Genomic DNA, 16,199 nt, shown 5'->3' on the forward strand with positions numbered 1-16,199 from the left:
CTGGATGCTGCCCAAACCCAGCTAAGGGCGCTGACAGCTCAGGGGTGGTGTCGCTTCCACCCAGCCTCGGCAGGCCACTGTCCCACCTTCGGTGCGGGCCCGGCTGCTTGCAAAACATCCAGCCCGGGCCTCGGGCTCGGGGGGGGGGGCAGCCGGGGGCGGGAGGCACCGTCCAGCTGGGCTGCGCGTTCCTCTTTGACTCCCCAGGGGGTTGCCCTCAGCCCACCCTCTCCCTGGGTTTCCAGGGGAACCTGTGGGGTGGGGTGAATCCCCTGCCCCCCCCTGCCTGGGAAGGCCTGAAGTCCCCTCCCAGCTGGGCCCAAATGGGGTCTCTACACCACCCCCCCCCCATACTGGGACTTTGCCCTACTACCTGGCTCTCTAGGGCACCCCCCCCGGCTCCAGCCTCGTATCCCCCAGACCCCAAGTGCTGTTGGGCTTTAGGCACCTGGGGGGGCTAATGGACCGGGGCCCATAGGCACAAAGCTAGAGACCTTCCCCCCCCCCCGCAATCTCAGCTCCCCTCCCCCCCCAGCGAGCTCCCCTCCCCCCCCGGTTTCCATAGCGCCGCCGCAGCCCCCATCGCTCGCGTCGCGCCCCCCCCCCCGCGAAGAGGAGCCGGGAGCGGGTCCCTCGCTCGCCCGCGCCAGGCCGGGGAAGGGCCGGGCCCGCCATGGCCGCGACCCCCGCTCCCGCCCCACGGCGCCTCGGGGCTGCTGCGCCGCCAGGTACGGAGCGGCCCGATCCCGCGCCGCTGCGAGGCTGGTTCTCGGGCTGGGGGGCTGCAGAGATGGGGTGGGAGCTGCCGGGCGTGGGGGCTGCAGAGACGGGGGCGGCCGGGCTGGGGGGGGGGGCTGCAGGGGGCCCGTGCCAGGGATCGTGGCCCGGATGCACAATAGCGGCTTTCCCAGCGCTGCGGGCCATTGTGTGGGCGGGGGGGGGGGGGGGGTTGGCATGAAATTGATCTGGGCCATGGGCCGGGGTGGGGGGGGGCGCTTGGTTTCCTGCCTCTGGCTGCAGATTCAGGAGGGTCGAGCCCATCACCTGTCCCGGCGGTGGGGAGGGGGCCGCTGCCCCTCCCCCCGGGCGTGTGAGTGGGGGGGGGTGAGTCCTGCTGGGAATGCAGAGCTGGGCGCGGGGGCGATGAAGGGGTCTGAGCTGAAGGATGGGGGTGGGGGCAGATGGGGGGGGGGTTGAGCTGAAGGGGTGATGTGGGGGTGAACGGTCGGGGCAGATGCGGGAGTCTCAGCTGAAGGATGGGAAGGGGTGATGGGGGAAGGGGGAAGGGTGGGGGAGATGGAGGTCTGAGCTGAAGAATGGGGAAGGGGGGAAGGGAGGGGCAGATGGGGGGTCTGAGCTGAAGGATGGGAAAGGGGGGAAGGGTGGGAGAGAGGGGGGGTCTGAGCTGAAGGATGGGGAAGGGTGGGGGAGATGGGGGAGTCTGAGGTGAAGGATGGGGAAGGGGGGAAGGATGGGTGAGATGGGGGGTCTGAGCTGAAGGATGGGGAAGGGGGGAAGGATGGGGGAGATGGGGGGTCTGAGCTGAAGGATGGGGAAGGGTGGGGGAGATGGGGGGTCTGAGCTGAAGGATGGGGAAGGGGGGAAGGATGGGGGAGATGGGGGTCTGAGCTGAAGGATGGGAAAGGGGGGAAGGATGGGGGAGATGGGGGGTCTGAGGTGAAGGATGGGGAATGGGGGAAGGTTGGGGGAGATGGGGGGTCTGAGCTGAAGGATGGGGAAGGGGGAAGGATGGGGAGATGGGGGAGATGGGGGGTCTGAGCTGAAGGATGGGGAAGGGGGGAAGGATGGGGGAGATGGGGTGTCTGAGCTGAAGGATGGGGAAGGGTGGGGGAGATGGGGGGTCTGAGCTGAAGGATGGGGAAGGGGGAAGGATGGGGGTCTGAGCTGAAGGATGGGAAAGGGGGGAAGGATGGGGGAGATGGGGGGTCTGAGGTGAAGGATGGGGAAGGGGGGAAGGATGGGGAGATGGGGGGTCTGAGCTGAAGGATGGGGAAGGGGGGAAGGATGGGGAGATGGGGGGTCTGAGCTGAAGGATGGGGAAGGGGGAAGGATGGGGAGATGGGGGAGATGGGGGGTCTGAGCTGAAGAAGGGGGAAGGGTGGGGGAGATGGGGGGGTCTGAGCTGAAGGATGGGGAAGGGGGGAAGGGTGGGGGAGATGGGGGGGTCTGAGCTGAAGGATGGGGAAGGGGGGAAGGATGGGGGAGATGGGGGTCTGAGCTGAAGGATGGGGAAGGGGGGAAGGATGGGGGAGATGGGGGGGTCTGAGCTGAAGGATGGGGAAGGGGGGAAGGGTGGGGGAGATGGGGGGGTCTGAGGGGAAGGATGTGGAAGGGGGGAAGGATGGGGGAGATGGGGGGTCTGAGCTGAAGGATGGGGAAGGGGGGAAGGGTGGGGGAGATGGGGGGGTCTGAGGTGAAGGATGGGGAAGGGTGGGGGAGATGGGGGGGTCTGAGGTGAAGGATGGGGAAGGGTGGGGGAGATGGGGGTCTGAGCTGAAGGATGTGGAAGGGGGGAAGGATGGGGGAGATGGGGGGTCTGAGCTGAAGGATGGGGAAGGGGGGAAGGGTGGGGGAGATGGGGGGGTCTGAGGTGAAGGATGGGGAAGGGTGGGGGAGATGGGGGGGTCTGAGGTGAAGGATGGGGAAGGGTGGGGGAGATGGGGGGGGTCTGAGCTGAAGGATGTGGAAGGGGGGAAGGATGGGGGAGATGGGGGGGTCTGAGCTGAAGGATGGGAGGGATTCTGAAGAATCCCTGCTCTGTCAGGTTTTGGCCTGGGCTGGATGCTCAGAACAGCCCATGCCCACCCCTCTGCGTTCTTTGTCCTGTGGCAGAGATGCCCTGGCTGGGCTCAATTTCCCCCACGCCTCACCCCCCCGTGCCTGACACCCAGATAGGCCTGGTGCCCTGACGGAGCCCAATCTCCGTTCCTCCCCCACCACCAAGCCTGGTGCTCTGATGGGGCCTGATCCACCTGCAGACTAGGATGAAGCCGGGTGGGGGTGGGGGGGCACTCGGCTGCAGGGCTGACCTAGCAGGATCTCAGCACTGGGCGCTGTCCGGTCTGGGGCCCCCGGTGGGAAGTGGAGTCAGCTCCCCCAGAGTCCTGCGCCCCTGCCCCTCTCAGCGGGGGCGACGTGTCCTGGGGGCCCGCCCTGAAGGGAGATCATGCCTGGGGCCGGGGGAGCAGCCCTGACACACCTTTTTGAACAGGGATCCTGGCCGGTGGTGTGGGGCTGGGGGGGGGCGGGGGATATGCTGCAGCCCTGGCCCATCCCAGTCCCCTCTAGGGAGGAATCGGCCTCAGGACAAGCCCTGCCATGGGGCAGCATGGAGGTACCAACTGTCTACATGGCCAGGCCGGCTGTACTGGCTGGTTCCTCCACCCCCAATCTCCCCCCCTCCCCCGTGCCCAGCTGGGGCTGGGAAAGCCAAGGTCTTTACCAGCAAATCCCCCACATCCATGGGGGAGGCGAGCCCTGTCTCTTGCCTGTTTCTCCCCCGCACATACAGTGCGAGGGCTCAGGCCACTGAGTCGGGAACTCCCCTCCCCCCAACACATGTAGCTGGCCGGGGGCCGGTTTGCTATCAGAGGGTCCCGTGGGAGCAGCTGGTAGGATGTGGGGTCCCTTCCTGCAGCAGTTGCGGGGGCTGGGTTGTTATTGGAAGGTTGCTCAGGCTGGCTTGTTATTGTAGGGTCTCCTGGGGGCTGTGCCCCGTGTTTATTGCAATGCAGCTGCATAGAAGGGAATGGTAAAGCCCGGCTGTGCTGTGATTGCCAACGGCAGCTGGGGGGGTGCTCTGCTGTGCAGGGGGGCGATCATGGGGTCACACTGAGCCTGCTCCCCGCTCAGCCATGCTGAAGTCAAGTCATACTGGGAGGCCAGTGGGAGAGACTCCTCCCCTGGGGACACTGGCAAAGGGGTTGTCCCTGTGGTGGGGAGTTCCCCATCAGGTGCCCCCCACCCCCTTGCCCTGCCACCGGGGCCCCGCTGGTACCAGCCCTTGTCAGTGAGCAGCACTGACCCATGGCCTGAAGCGGAGGCAGATACCAGCTCCGGCGCCCATCTTGCTCCCTGCATCATGACACCCCCTCGTGTTGCCCTGGAGCCAGCCCTGATTCTGAGGGGAGAGCGCCCCAGCCTGAGCCCACCCCCCTTCCTGCAGCGTCCGGGTGGTCTCGGAGGGTCTCCCAGCCAAGCACTGACTCCCCGTTCCCTGAAGGGCGGAGGCAGGACCCCACCACGCAGGGATCCGGCTGCAGGACACGCTAGATTTGGCCGTTTACATCACTATCCGGCGCTCGGCGACGGCAGGGAAACCTGGGGCCCCAGTTCACCTCAGAGCCAAGAGTTACCTGGCATCGAACAGCCCAGCTGGGGGGGAGCGAGCTCGGCTGGGGGGATCTGGGGTGCAGGAGTGGAGAAGAGATCTGGAGTGCAGCTGGCATTGCCGGGGGCCCGTAGGGGGATCGGGGCCCTGCAGTCAGCGTTGGGCGCCGTGGGGCAAATGTGGCATTGTCATGGTGGTGGGAGGGCGTAAGCATTGGTATGGGACAGGGCTGGGCCCTTCACAAGAAGGCAGGGAGCTCAAAAGCGGGGTGGGGGGACCCTGGCAGGGTCCCCCAGAGCAGGCTGCGAGCCTGGAGCCGAGTCAGTCTCCGGGCCTGGTCCCATCAGAGGATGCGCAAGCCTCCGTGGGTCTCTCTGCAGCTTGGAGGCCTCTGCCCAGACGCAATGCCAGGCTCTGCTCAAGGCCCTGGCAGCTCCAGATCAGCTGTGATGCCAGTCGCTGGGGGCTCTGGGAGTAAACAGCAACAGATCCCCCAGCCCCCCCACCTCGCAGGGCAGCGCCCACGACACGCGAAGCTCCCGGGTGCTAGAGACTCCAGGGCTTGGTTGAGGCTTACGGACCACGGGGAGGGGCCTGTGCACCATGGCTGCTGGGCACCGGCTTGTTTGGATCCAGACAGGCTGTCGGCAGCCCCCGTTGGGACACAGCTCCTCCCCCAGATGCTTGTCACTCCCTGCAGGTGGGGAGCAAAACCCACCGCCCCCTCCATCCTCGGCACAGATTGAGCAGGGCCCAGAGAGCCACACCCCTCTCAGTTCCTTATGCCAGCTGCCTCCCTAAGTGCCCCCTCGCCTTCCTCCAGGGATGCCTCTTGCCTGGCAGAGCAGGCTCTTAGAGGTTTGTTAGCACACGGGCCTGTGGGACTCACTGCCACAGGATATTACGGAGGCAGAGAACAGGCATGAAGAAGAGAAACTGGCTGGGTGATCCTGAGGCCAGTGTGGATGTGCTCAGCTTGACAGGCAGGAGACCCAACGCAACAGGGGCATGAACCCCCCCTGCCCCAGGGCACCGGACGAACCCTGAGTCCCCTGGCAGTAAGGAGAAAAAGTCCTTCAGGGCAGGTTATTCATCGGCAGCCACTGGGGGATGGGGAGAGTCATGGATGTCCCTTTGCAGAGACTGGGCTGGAGCCCTGTGCAGGGAGGAGTGTGTGCCCCTTCACTGAAACCGGAGTAGGGGGGTTCTTAGCGTTCACACCCCTCCCATCCACAGCCTCCATCCTAGGGTTGGTCAGGAATGTGGAGAGGAAGCAGGGAGCCAGCCGGCCTGCGAGTCTGGAAATTCTGGCTTTTCCCTGAGTGGGCTGCCCCGCCAGGGCCTGGGGCTGCCACTGACTGAAACTGCCAGGGTTCGTGTCTGTTTCAGGGTTGTCCAGCACTGAACAGCAGATGTGAAACTGCTATTTCAGTCAGTGGGTGCCAGGCCCCGGGAGCAAATGTGGGGAGCACCCTGGGGAGGGGGGGTTTCCTAGAAGGAAAATTGAGTGGGGTTTCCATCTGAATTGGAACCAAACCCAATGTTAAAATATCCCCCGACCCAGAAACCCTGAGATCCGGCCAGCCCGGACCCCCACCTGCCGCGAGTCCGGCCCAGGAATTCACCTGCTTCCCTGCCCTGGCTGTGAGGGTCTGAACGTAGTGAGGGATCCAACGTAATCTGGGAGCAGCCGTTTTGGTAAGATGGGCCGCAAGGTGCCCCCCACAGGCTACGACTGCGACCCCTTGTGACCCCCCTCCCCTCCATGCACTTTAAACACTGCCTGCCCTTCTGGGGGTTGGGGCCCGAGCAGTGGGGAGATCAGTGGGGAGGCAGGGGATGGGCTGACAGACTCAGCTGGGCACCATGTCCTGTGAGCCGGACCTGCCACGGACAGACCCCCACGCCGCGGGCAGAGCCGGCGCCCCACGTCCTCTGCACAAAGGGGGCTGTGCTGGGAGCCCGCGGCGCCTGTGGGGCGGCTGGATGTGGGGTGGGGACTGCGAGCAGGGGCGTGGAGCGTGGCAGGTGGTTCGGAGGTGGCACAGACCGGAGCTGCCGGGGCTTGGTGAGACCAGCTGCATGGGGCCCAACTCCCAACCCGGGGCCTCCTGGCTCCAGCTCTTGGCAGAGGCGCTGGAGAGGGGCCCCGGGCGAGGGAGAGCCGTGAATCACCGGGGGGGGTGTGGGGTGGAGATCACACAAGGAAGAGGGAGGAGGGAGCCGGGGGGGGGGGAGGAGGTGGAGGCAGGGAGGATGGGCCCCCCTGAGCTGGGGAGAGCCCTGTACCTTGGAGGGTAGTGGGGGGGGGCGCTGAGCTAGCAGGGAGGGGACACGGGGGGGGCGCAGAGCTGGCCGGGGGGGGGGACGCGCTGACGCCAGGTGGGCCGATCAGCTGTCGCGAATGGGGGGGGGGCTGGATAGCCCCGGGGGGGGCGGGGCAGCCCCTGCAGCGTCGTAACCCGCAAACCCCCTTGTCGCCCCCCCCCGTTCTTTGTAGTTCCTGGTTCGCGGCTCCGCTGAACTCGCTCCGGGCGCTTCCTGCTTCCCTCTCCCATGGGCTCCCCAGGTAGGTGCCGCCCGGCCCGGCCCCCACGGCCCGGTACGCCCCCCCCCCGGAATGGCCTGCACCCCCCCGGTACGGCCCCCTGCTTCCTCCCATAGGGGGCAGCCCCCCTCCAGGTGCAGGAGGCCCCCCGCCTCGCTACAGCCCCCCCCTCCGATAGGGCCCATCTCCCCCTTTACCAGCCCCCCCCGCGCGGTACAGCCCCCCCACTTCCTCCTAGCACCCCCCCCCGGGGTAGTTCTCCCCCGAGCCTCTGGGGTTTGCTGCATCCATTGCGGAAGGGGGGGATCTCAGTGAGCCCCCCCCGCCTTCTCCCACCTCCAGGTGTGGGGCTCTTCTGCGGGGGGAGGGGGGGAGGCTGTTCTCTTCCCGCTGTGGGTCTGCTCATGCGGGCCCCGGTGGGGGTGGGTCTGGGTTACATCTGCTGGGTCCTGGGGGGTGGGGGCATGTCTGGGGCCCAGGACGCCTGGGTTCTTCTCTCCCTAGCCGGGGGCGGGAATGGGGATCCGGTGGGTTAGAGCAGGGGGTGCTCGGAGCCAGCACTTGGGGCCGGGGCCTATTCTGTGGAGCTCCCCAACCCCCTAGCTCAGCCCCACTTTGGGGCTCCCCCAGCCCAGCTCTCCTGGTCCCCTCCCCCCACATCTGGTCAGGCCCCAGAGGGGCTCCCCCAGACAACAAAGGCCACAATTCAGCCTCCCCCCACTCCTGAGACACCCCAACCCAGGGACCGACTGGGGCAAAAGCTCCTTGGGGCACCTCCCTCATGCACCCCAGGGTGAGGGGTGGTCTGAATCCTGCTGAGGTTGCTGGGTGAGGGGGGCAGCCATAATCTTGAGTGGCCCCCAGTGTGAGGGAAAGGGAGAGAGGCCTCCTCCCCTGACACCGCTCGGGTGCCCCTCTTTGATCCAGGCTGGCAGGGGGCCCCACCTGGTGCATTTGCCTGCCCCATGGGGTATAGGGCCCCAGCCCCCTTGCTGGAGCCATAGCTCCGGGGCACAAGATTCAGTGGGGCAAATGAAGGGGTGTTATTCCTGGCACTTACTGGGGTGGGGGGAGTGGGGCATGGCCCAATTTGGGATAAGTGTGTGTGGGGGAGTCTCCCTAAATGTGCCAGGGGGCTCAGGAACCACCTGCTCCTCGTGTCCAAGGCTGAGGCTCAGTTTGTGGGGCTCGATCCCAAGGTCCCCCATCCCTTCAGGGGGGGTTGCACCTCTCTGGGCTCCCCGTATTCTGGGCCTGGCCCCTGGGGAGCAGAAACTACCCGAAGTGCAGTGTCCTCTGGCCACACCCCTGATCTGCCCCAAGTAGGGGGCCAGGGCCTGACCCCACTTCACCGGCTGGGGCCCCTGCAGGGGTGATTCTTGGGGGGGGATGCACCCCTATTCTGGCCCATTCGCGCTGCTGGAGGGTGGAGGGGGGATGGATCTGTGTCTTAGGGTCCTGCTAGACTCCGCTCCCTCTCCCATGGGCAGCCCCACCCCCAGCCTCCTTATCCCTCCCCCAGGACCCGGGATTTCCCATTCATTACTCTGCTGTTTCATAACCCAAGGTGGTGGGGAACGCAGCCTTCGGCCTTACGAAGCGGGTTTTTCGCAGCAATCGTGCCCCCCTGTTTAAAAAAACCCTTTGTTAACCCCTCCAAACAAGCATTTCTCCCCCATCCCCCCCCCCGTGTTTTATTTTAATTGCAATGATATTTATTAAATGATTGTCTCGTGACTGTCATGTTTGTGATGGGTGACTGATCAGCTGTGGGGGGTGGGTGTGTGTGTTTTGTTTGAACTTGGGGGGGGGTTCGCTGTGGGGCAGGCTGTGGGGTACAACCCGCCTGACACCACTGAGATGGACAGGAGCTAACTCACCCCAACCCACACAGCGATAGGGGAATAGACCCCAGAAGATACACCCCGCCCCCCCCCCCGGAGCGTGGGACCCGAGGGTAGAGATTTAAAGGCCAGAGGGGACAACGATGGCTGGGCCGAGGGGATGGCTGGGCCCCGGAGGGGATCCGCCCCTCCCGATGCTTCCTGGAGCCGAAGGTTCAAATCCCGGCTGGGGCTGGGGCAGTTGGCTGGCTGTGGAAGGGGTGGGGGTGGGGCGGTGTCCGTTGTCTGTCTGTCTGTCTGTCTCTAGCCCACCCGGGAGGCGATGCCGGCGGCTTTGATGACTGTTCTTTTCTCTTCAGTGTCATTTGTTTTATCCAGGATGGCGGCATGCGGGGGCGCCACTAAAAATAAGCTCACGGTCTCTAAGCCCGTCTGGGACTTCCTGACCAAAGAGGCCCCCTCCAAGCTGGTCAGGCTGAAGGAGGAGACCAAGCTGAGCATCCTGATCGATGGGGAGACCTCGGAGATCTACGTGCTGCAGCTCTCCACGCCGGCCCCCGGGGCCGGCAACGGCCTCTACCTGGCCCGCAAAGCCCTCAAGGCCTTGCTCAAGGAGACGGAGAAGGAGCTGAAGAAGGCACAGCGGCAGAGCGAGCTGGTGGGGTGCATGGCCCTGCTGGACAAACCCGGGGGCGAGCTGCGCCCACACGGGGCCGGCGTGGTCTCCCGGGGTCAGCAGACCTCCGGGGCCAGGGCGGGGGGCCCAGGAGGGGGAGGGGGCCTGGGGGGGGCGGCGGGCTGCTCGCGGGAGGAGGAGCAGGAGAACCAGTGCCCCATCTGCCTGGGGGAGATCCAGAACGTAAAGACTCTGGAGAAGTGCAAGCACTCCTTCTGCGAGGACTGCATCACGCGGGCGCTGCAGGTCAAGCGGGCCTGCCCCATGTGCGGGCGCTTCTACGGGCAGCTGGTGGGCAACCAGCCCGAGAACGGGCGCATGCTGGTGTCCAAGGACTCGAGCCTGCTGCTCCCCGGCTACGAGAAATACGGCACCATCATCATCCAGTACGTCTTCCCGCCTGGCATCCAAGGGGTGAGTTCTCCCCCGGCCTCTGGCCCCAGCTCTGCAGTCCTCCCCAGCCCGCCTGGCTGCAGCGGGTGGTGGGAGGGGGCTTGTTGGGGCAGTCAGCTGCAAGGGGCGGAGGTCTGGGTCAGCTTCCCTGCCTCCCTAGCTCTGCCGGTGCCCCTCAATCCCAACCCGCAGCCCCCTGCTAGCCCAGCCCTGGGCTCCCCACACTCCAGCCCTGCCGGTGCCCTAAATCCCAGCCCCCTGCTCTCCCAGCCCCATGTGCAGTGTCCCCACCAGGCTGCGTTGGCCCTTGGATGCCCCCCCCTTTCCTGTCCGCCCCCCATCTGCTAATTTTCCCTCTGCACTGGGATCACCTGGTAAATCTGGATAAATCTAACTCCTCCCACATCCATCCGATCCCTGCCTTTGCCCCTGGGGCACGGCAGAGCCTTGGGCACGGCCCTGGCAGGGGGCGGCACTGGGGCACACCAGCCCTACCTTGTCCTGTCCCCTCTGGACTGGCGTCGCCCTGTGGCTCAGGGAGGCTGAGCACTGTGTAGGCCGAAAGCAGGTTGGCATTCAGGGGGCAGTGAGCAGAGGACATTCCCCCTCCCTCTCCCCAAGAGTGATACCCCCTACGCCAGTTGCAGGGTCACCCGCCCCCGGGGTTCTGCAGGGCAGGAGGAGACCAAGCCCCCAGCTGGAGCGACCCAGGGGGCTGCCCGATGCCCGCAGTGAGCACTGGAGGAGACTCCGGCCCATGGGCAGCGTCACCCCTTGCCTGGCAGCAAAGTCTGTGCCAGGCTTCACAGCATCCCTGGCGTCTGATTGTCTCCGTCTCCCCCCATTGTAGGCGGAGCATCCCAACCCCGGCGTGCGGTACCCGGGCACCACGCGGGTGGCCTACCTGCCCGACTGCCCAGAGGGGAACAAGGTGCTGGCCCTGTTCCGCAAGGCCTTCGACCAGCGCCTGACCTTCACCATCGGCACCTCCATGACCACGGGCAGAGCCAACGTCATCACGTGGAACGACATCCACCACAAAACCAACTGCACCGGGGGACCCCAGCTGTAGGCAGCCGCCGCCCGCAGGGCTAAGGGGCTGGGGGCCAGTGGCAGGGGTGCTGATGACCCATCCGTGCTCCTGAGGGGGGCCCGACGGGCACTGGAAACCTGGGGGGGGCTCAGTAGGGGGCTCTCTCCCCTAGCAGTCAGTGCTGGCCCCGGTTCGAGGGGGCACTGTGCTGCAGGGGGTGAGACAGGGGGCTCAGCGGGGGGCGCTCTGCCCTGGCTCTCGGCGCTGACCCCAATCCCCAGTGCCGGGGGGCTCAGCGGGGGGCGCTCTGCCCTGGCTCTCGGCGCTGACCCCAATCCCCAGCGCCGGGGGGCTCAGTGGGGGGCGCTCTGCCCTGGCTCTCGGCGCTGACCCCAATCCCTAGTGCCAGGGGGCGCTGCGCTGCGTGTCAAGACGCTTGTGACCCTGGCAGCTCCCGGGGCCCTTTCTTCAGGAATTGGGACACACCCCTCCCCGTGCCCTGGCCAAAGGCCCCCCTGCGGGTGCCGGGGTCCCCCGTGAATGGCAGTGCACAGCTGAGGTGGCCAAGCTGCTGTGGCTGGGGGCGGGACAGGTGAGGCTGGGGAGCTGTCCAGGCGGGGGTGTGCATGGCTGATGTCTCCCCTGTGTGTCTCCTAGATTCGGGTACCCCGACCCCACGTACCTCGCCCGGGTGCAGGAAGAGCTACGAGCCAAAGGCCTCACTGAGGATTAACCCTTTCTCTGCTGCGGCTCCTGCTGTGGGGCCAGGGGGCGACCCGGGGGGGGGGGGCAGGACGGCCCCACAGCGTCTCCCGTCCAGCTGGGCCCGGGGCGGCCACGCGTCCATCAAGGCAAGGTGCTTCGCCGGCTCCGCCCTGCATTGCGGCTGTCAGTGCCAGAGCCCCTCCCCGCTGCCAGTGCTCCTTGGAGGGGCGGGCGGGGGGAGTGTGAGTGTGTGACCAGGGCGTGTCTGGAGAGGGTAGGGAGATCAAGCGTATGTGTGTGTGAGAGTGAGAGATCAGGGGTTGTGTGTGCAGGGGGTGAGGGGGGTGTGGCTGTACCGGGTGCGGGGGATCGGGGGTTGTGTGTGCAGGGGGTGAGGGGTGTGTGGCTGTACCGGGTGTGTGGGATCGGGGGTTGTGTGTGCAGGGGGTGAGGGGTGTGTGGCTGTACCGGGTGTGTGGGATCGGGGGTTGGGGGTGAGGGGTGTGTGGCTGTACCGGGTGTGTGGGATCAGGGGTTGTGTGTGCAGGGGGTGAGGGGTGTGTGGCTGTACTGGGTGTGTGGGATCGGGGGTTGTGTGTGCAGGGGGTGAGGGGTGTGTGGCTGTACTGGGTGTGTGGGATCGGGGGTTGTGTGTGCAGGGGGTGAGGGGTGTGGCTGTACCGGGTGCGGGGGATCGGGGGTTGTGTGTGCAGGGGGTGAGGGGGGTGTGGCTGTACCGGGTGTGGGGGATCGGGGGTTGTGTGTGCAGGGGGTGAGGGGGGTGGCTGTACCGGGTGTGTGGGATCGGGGGTTGTGTGTGCAGGGGGTGAGGGGGGTGTGGGATCGGGGGTTGTGTGTGCAGGGGGTGAGGGGGGGTGGCTGTACCGGGTGTGTGGGATCGGGGGTTGTGTGTGCAGGGGGTGAGGGGGATCGGGGGTTGTGTGTGCAGGGGGTGAGGGGGGCGTGGCTGTACCGGGTGTGTGGGATCGGGGGTTGTGTGTGCAGGGGGTGAGGGGGATCGGGGGTTGTGTGTGCAGGGGGTGAGGGGGGCGTGGCTGTACCGGGTGTGGGGGATCGGGGGTTGTGTGTGCAGGGGGTGAGGGGGGGGTGGCTGTACCGGGTGCGGGGGATCGGGGGTTGTGTGTGCAGGGGGTGAGGGGGGGGTGGCTGTACCGGGTGTGTGGGATTGGGGGTTGTGTGTGCGGCAGGGTGTGTGGGATGTGGCCGTTCCTAGCTGGTGGGGTCGGGGTGGGGAGCGTGTGCCCTGTGGGGGGGAGATCAGGGTGTGCAGTTGCGGTGGCTGTACGAGACGTGTGTATGTGTGAAAGGGGGCCTGGCTCGCACACGACACCTCCCTGCACCACACCCGGCCCTGGGCCCAGCTGCCCTCCTCTCCGGTTCCTGCTGGGCCCCGGAGCCGCAGTCGGCTGAGCTCTTCGCTGAGCACTGCTTTCCGGACCTACATGAAGTCGCGGCCCTGCCAGGACGCCTGCCGTGTGCCCCCCGGCGATGCCGCCCTCTGCGGACACCTGCCTCAGCACAGCCAGGGCTGCGGGCCGTGGGCACCCCCTGCCCAGCCGTGGACAAAGGCTCCCGCTGGGACCCGCCTCTCCTGTATATACCCCTCCAATCCCGCTCCGGACTCTCCGCCGGGGCCTGGGCGTCCAGTCTGGATCTGAACTCTGCCGACCGGCTTCCCCCGGCCATCGCCGCCGACTCCACCTGCCTGGGCACCGCGGGACCCGTCTGTTTCTTTTGCCTATTCTCAGCATGTGGCTGCGGCCGTCCAGCGTGTACCGTGTGTGACGGAGACGATGCGTCCCGTTCTGTGAGCAGACTCCGCTCTCTGTCCTGTGTTAACCTCCCCCCCCCTGCGCCCCGGCTGAGCTGCTGCCCTGGGGAGGATGGGTCCCGGGCCTCTCCAGAGGGGGGAGGGGGGGTTGCTGGTTAAAAAAGAGGAGAAACCGAGTCGCTCGGCCCCTGACCCGTCTGTCCTGGATTCTGTAGCTTTGGTTCAATAAAAGTATGCAACATGTCTGCGGCCCCCTTTCTGAGCCCCGTGGCGGGGGCCACGGGGGGAGGGCCCCTGCTGGAAGCAGAGCTACCATTATTAGGGATAAGGTTGCCCGAGGCTGGCTCTCTGGGAGTCGCAGGGCTGCTATTATCTCTGTGTATTACAGTAGCACTTAGCCCCAGTCATGGCCCCGCACCCGTTGTGCTAGGTGCTGTGTGTTATTTATTAGGTGTATTACGGTAGCGCTGGGAGCCCCCCCGGCGTGGCCCCGCACCCCTTGCATTAGGCGCTGTACATGATTTATTAGGTGTATTACGGTAGCGCTCGGTGCTGTGTGTTATATATTAGGTGTATTATGGTAGCGCTGAGAGTCCCCGGCATGGCCCCACATCCCTTGTGCTAGGCGCTGTACAAACAGGCCCCACAAGCCTCCAATCTCAGTAGCAGACAAGAGACCCTAGATGGGCATGAAATGCAGCCAGCGCCAGGCTGTGTGATGGGCTCTAGGCAGCAGCACCCTCACGGCTGCCCCCCTGCGCTCCGAGGGCCCGTTCTCACTCCCGCCTGTCCTGGGGCAGGATTTCCTCATTGTCCTGGGCCTGTCTGGGACCCTGGGCCCCAACTGCTGCCCCCGTGGGGCCCTCTGCGCCCTCCCATCAGGACTGAGCCCCGTGCTGACACCGGCCCGCCATAGAGAGGATTTGGAAGCCGGGGACTGTCAGAAAGGCCGGACGGGCTGAAATATCCATTCCCATGTTGATTGGTATTGAGGGGCCTCCCTCTGTTAACCACAGGAGCTGCCCAGACACGCCGCCGAGCACTCACGGGTTGAAGAGACACGCGCTGGGAGGGGAAACTGAGGCTGACGTGGGCTGGGGCTGTGCCATTGTGGTGTAGACGCGTCACCATAGGCAATCATCTCCCCGAGCCGCGGGAGCAAGGCTGGCAAGAACCGACACTGGGCACGAGACCCTGAGTTCTCTGACTAGGCCGAGCTGCTGGCCCCGTTCCTTGAATTCGGTCCTCAAAACGCAGACAAACCAGCTCGGGCTGAGCTATTCCCCTGGGGGGCTCTGGCCTGGGTAAGGCTGGGACGTCCGGCTCATGGCTCTAAAGGGGCCATGTGGGGCAGGGGGGGTGACTGTGTCAAGAAGAAAAAGTGAAGCCACCCCTGGGGTTGCACCACGATATGCCGGGAGAAAAGGAAGCAGCAGGAGGGGATGCAACTAGGACACAGCGGGGGTGGAACCCAGGAGTCCTGGCTCTGAGCCCCCAACCGCTGGACCCCCTCCCCCACTCCAAGCCTCTCCCCCGCTCCAACCCATTGGACCCCTCTCCCCTTCCAGAGTTGGGAACAGAACCCAGGAGTCCGGGCAGTGGTCTGGGCACCTCCCCCCACCTCTCAGGATGGCCAGATGTGGTTAGGGAGCATCCCTCTCCTCCCCCACGGTGCCCGCAATGAATCCCCCATCCCAGCTGCAGGCTGGACTCCAGAGCCAGCGGGCCGGGGAGGAGGGGGGGCCCCATCGGTCTCCAATGATGGGGAAATGGCCAAGTATGGGAAGGTGGCGGAGGAGTCCCTGGGAGGGGAAGGGGCTAAATATAGGCTGCTCCTGCTGCAGCCCCGGGGGGCTTGGAGCGTCTCCTCCCCGCCTTGCCTCAAGGACGGGCTCTGCTCCAGCACGGGCCAGTCCCCTGGGAACCGTGGCGCAAATGTCTTCGGCTGCCCTGAGTGGTTAGAACAGGGGTCTGGGAGCCGGGACACCTGCGTTCTGTCCTCACCTAGCTGCCTTTGGCATGTCACACCCCAGCTCCGTGCCTCAGTTTCCCCACTGGTACATTCCTCACAATGGTGCTGGGGCTTCGTTGATGCCAGGCTCAGGGGGTCAGGGGGGATCCAATGTGGGGTCCCCTGCCCCAAGCCTTGTGGTGTCGGTTGCACCGGTGTGAGCCCAGAGAACCCCAGTGGGTGGGCCAAGTTAGACCAGGCCAGCTGATCCCTTCCTTGCTGGGCACAACTGGGCCCCTCTGTGCCCACAGACCAGTGCCTGAGGGCACCCCAGCCCCACAGCACAGACCCAGGTGCTCAGTTCCAATCCCTGCTCTTGGCCAGCTGGTCCCAGCCAGGCAAGGGGGCAGATCCCCACCCCACTCTTGGGGTGTCTGTGTGCTGATCTGTGCCCCATGCCCTGACACGGGGGGGACGGGGGCACTGGCTGCTACCCCTCCCCTCCGAATCCATCTGTAAGTTCTGGGATCTCGACCCCCCCCCAATTCCTGCCCCAGGGAGTGGGAATGGATGCAGCCGGGAGCCCCGTTCACCTCGCTCCCAGGCCCAGGGAAGGGGCAGGGCGACCCCCGTTGCCTGGCCAGCTCGTGGAGCTCCATGGTGGGGTGCTGGCAGGGGGCCACAGGTTGGGGATTCAGCTCCGGCCCAGCCCGGCCTGGGGGCTCAAGAGCGGGGGACCTGGCACCGTGGCTCCTGCTCGCTGCGGGCCCCTGGCCTCACTGTCTGTGCCCCCCCACTCACGCCCCACTGCTCATTTGTCCCCTGCCCCCACACACCCCAATTCATCTAGCCATCCATCCCCACCAACCCCTCCCTCCCTCCATCCCCTCACACACCCGCTGCCCA

The 16,199-nt window shown here is 66.0% G+C and overlaps 1 protein-coding gene across 7 annotated transcripts; it reads left to right on the forward strand.

Moving 5' to 3' along the window:
• Nucleotides 1–585: 585 nt before the first annotated feature.
• Nucleotides 586–11,903, forward strand: DTX3 (deltex E3 ubiquitin ligase 3). Of its 7 annotated transcripts, none has more exons than XM_084610048.1 (6): nt 586–728; nt 5,916–6,049; nt 6,852–6,920; nt 9,103–9,833; nt 10,663–10,880; nt 11,503–11,903. In XM_084610048.1, exons 3-6 carry the CDS (start codon nt 6,908–6,910, stop codon nt 11,576–11,578), a joined length of 1,038 nt encoding a protein of 345 aa, XP_084466174.1. In that variant the 5' UTR covers nt 586–728; nt 5,916–6,049; nt 6,852–6,907; the 3' UTR covers nt 11,579–11,903. The 7 variants fall into 7 exon arrangements, with proteins under 7 accessions (XP_084466174.1, XP_084466177.1, XP_084466178.1 ...); XM_084610051.1 differs by having other exon boundaries at nt 9,122–9,833; XM_084610049.1 differs by lacking the exon at nt 586–728 and adding an exon at nt 1,046–1,104.
• The last annotated feature ends 4,296 nt before the right edge of the window (nt 11,904–16,199 follow it).

The sequence above is a fragment of the Lepidochelys olivacea genome, assembly GCF_965140295.1.
Source record: "Lepidochelys olivacea isolate rLepOli2 genome assembly, chromosome: 20".
NCBI lineage: Eukaryota > Metazoa > Chordata > Testudines > Cheloniidae > Lepidochelys > Lepidochelys olivacea.

What these genes read in the sequence shown, in the direction of transcription:
- DTX3 (XM_084610047.1), top strand. Translation starts at nt 9,066, where the DNA reads ATGCCGGCGGCTTTGATGACTGTTCTTTTCTCTTCAGTGTCATTTGTT. An exon ending in TCCCGCCTGGCATCCAAGGG is followed by an intron (nt 9,834 to 10,662) that starts GTGAGTTCTCCC and finishes CCCCCATTGTAG; the next exon opens with GCGGAGCATCCCAACCCCGG. An exon ending in TGCACCGGGGGACCCCAGCT is followed by an intron (nt 10,881 to 11,502) that starts GTAGGCAGCCGC and finishes TGTGTCTCCTAG; the next exon opens with ATTCGGGTACCCCGACCCCA.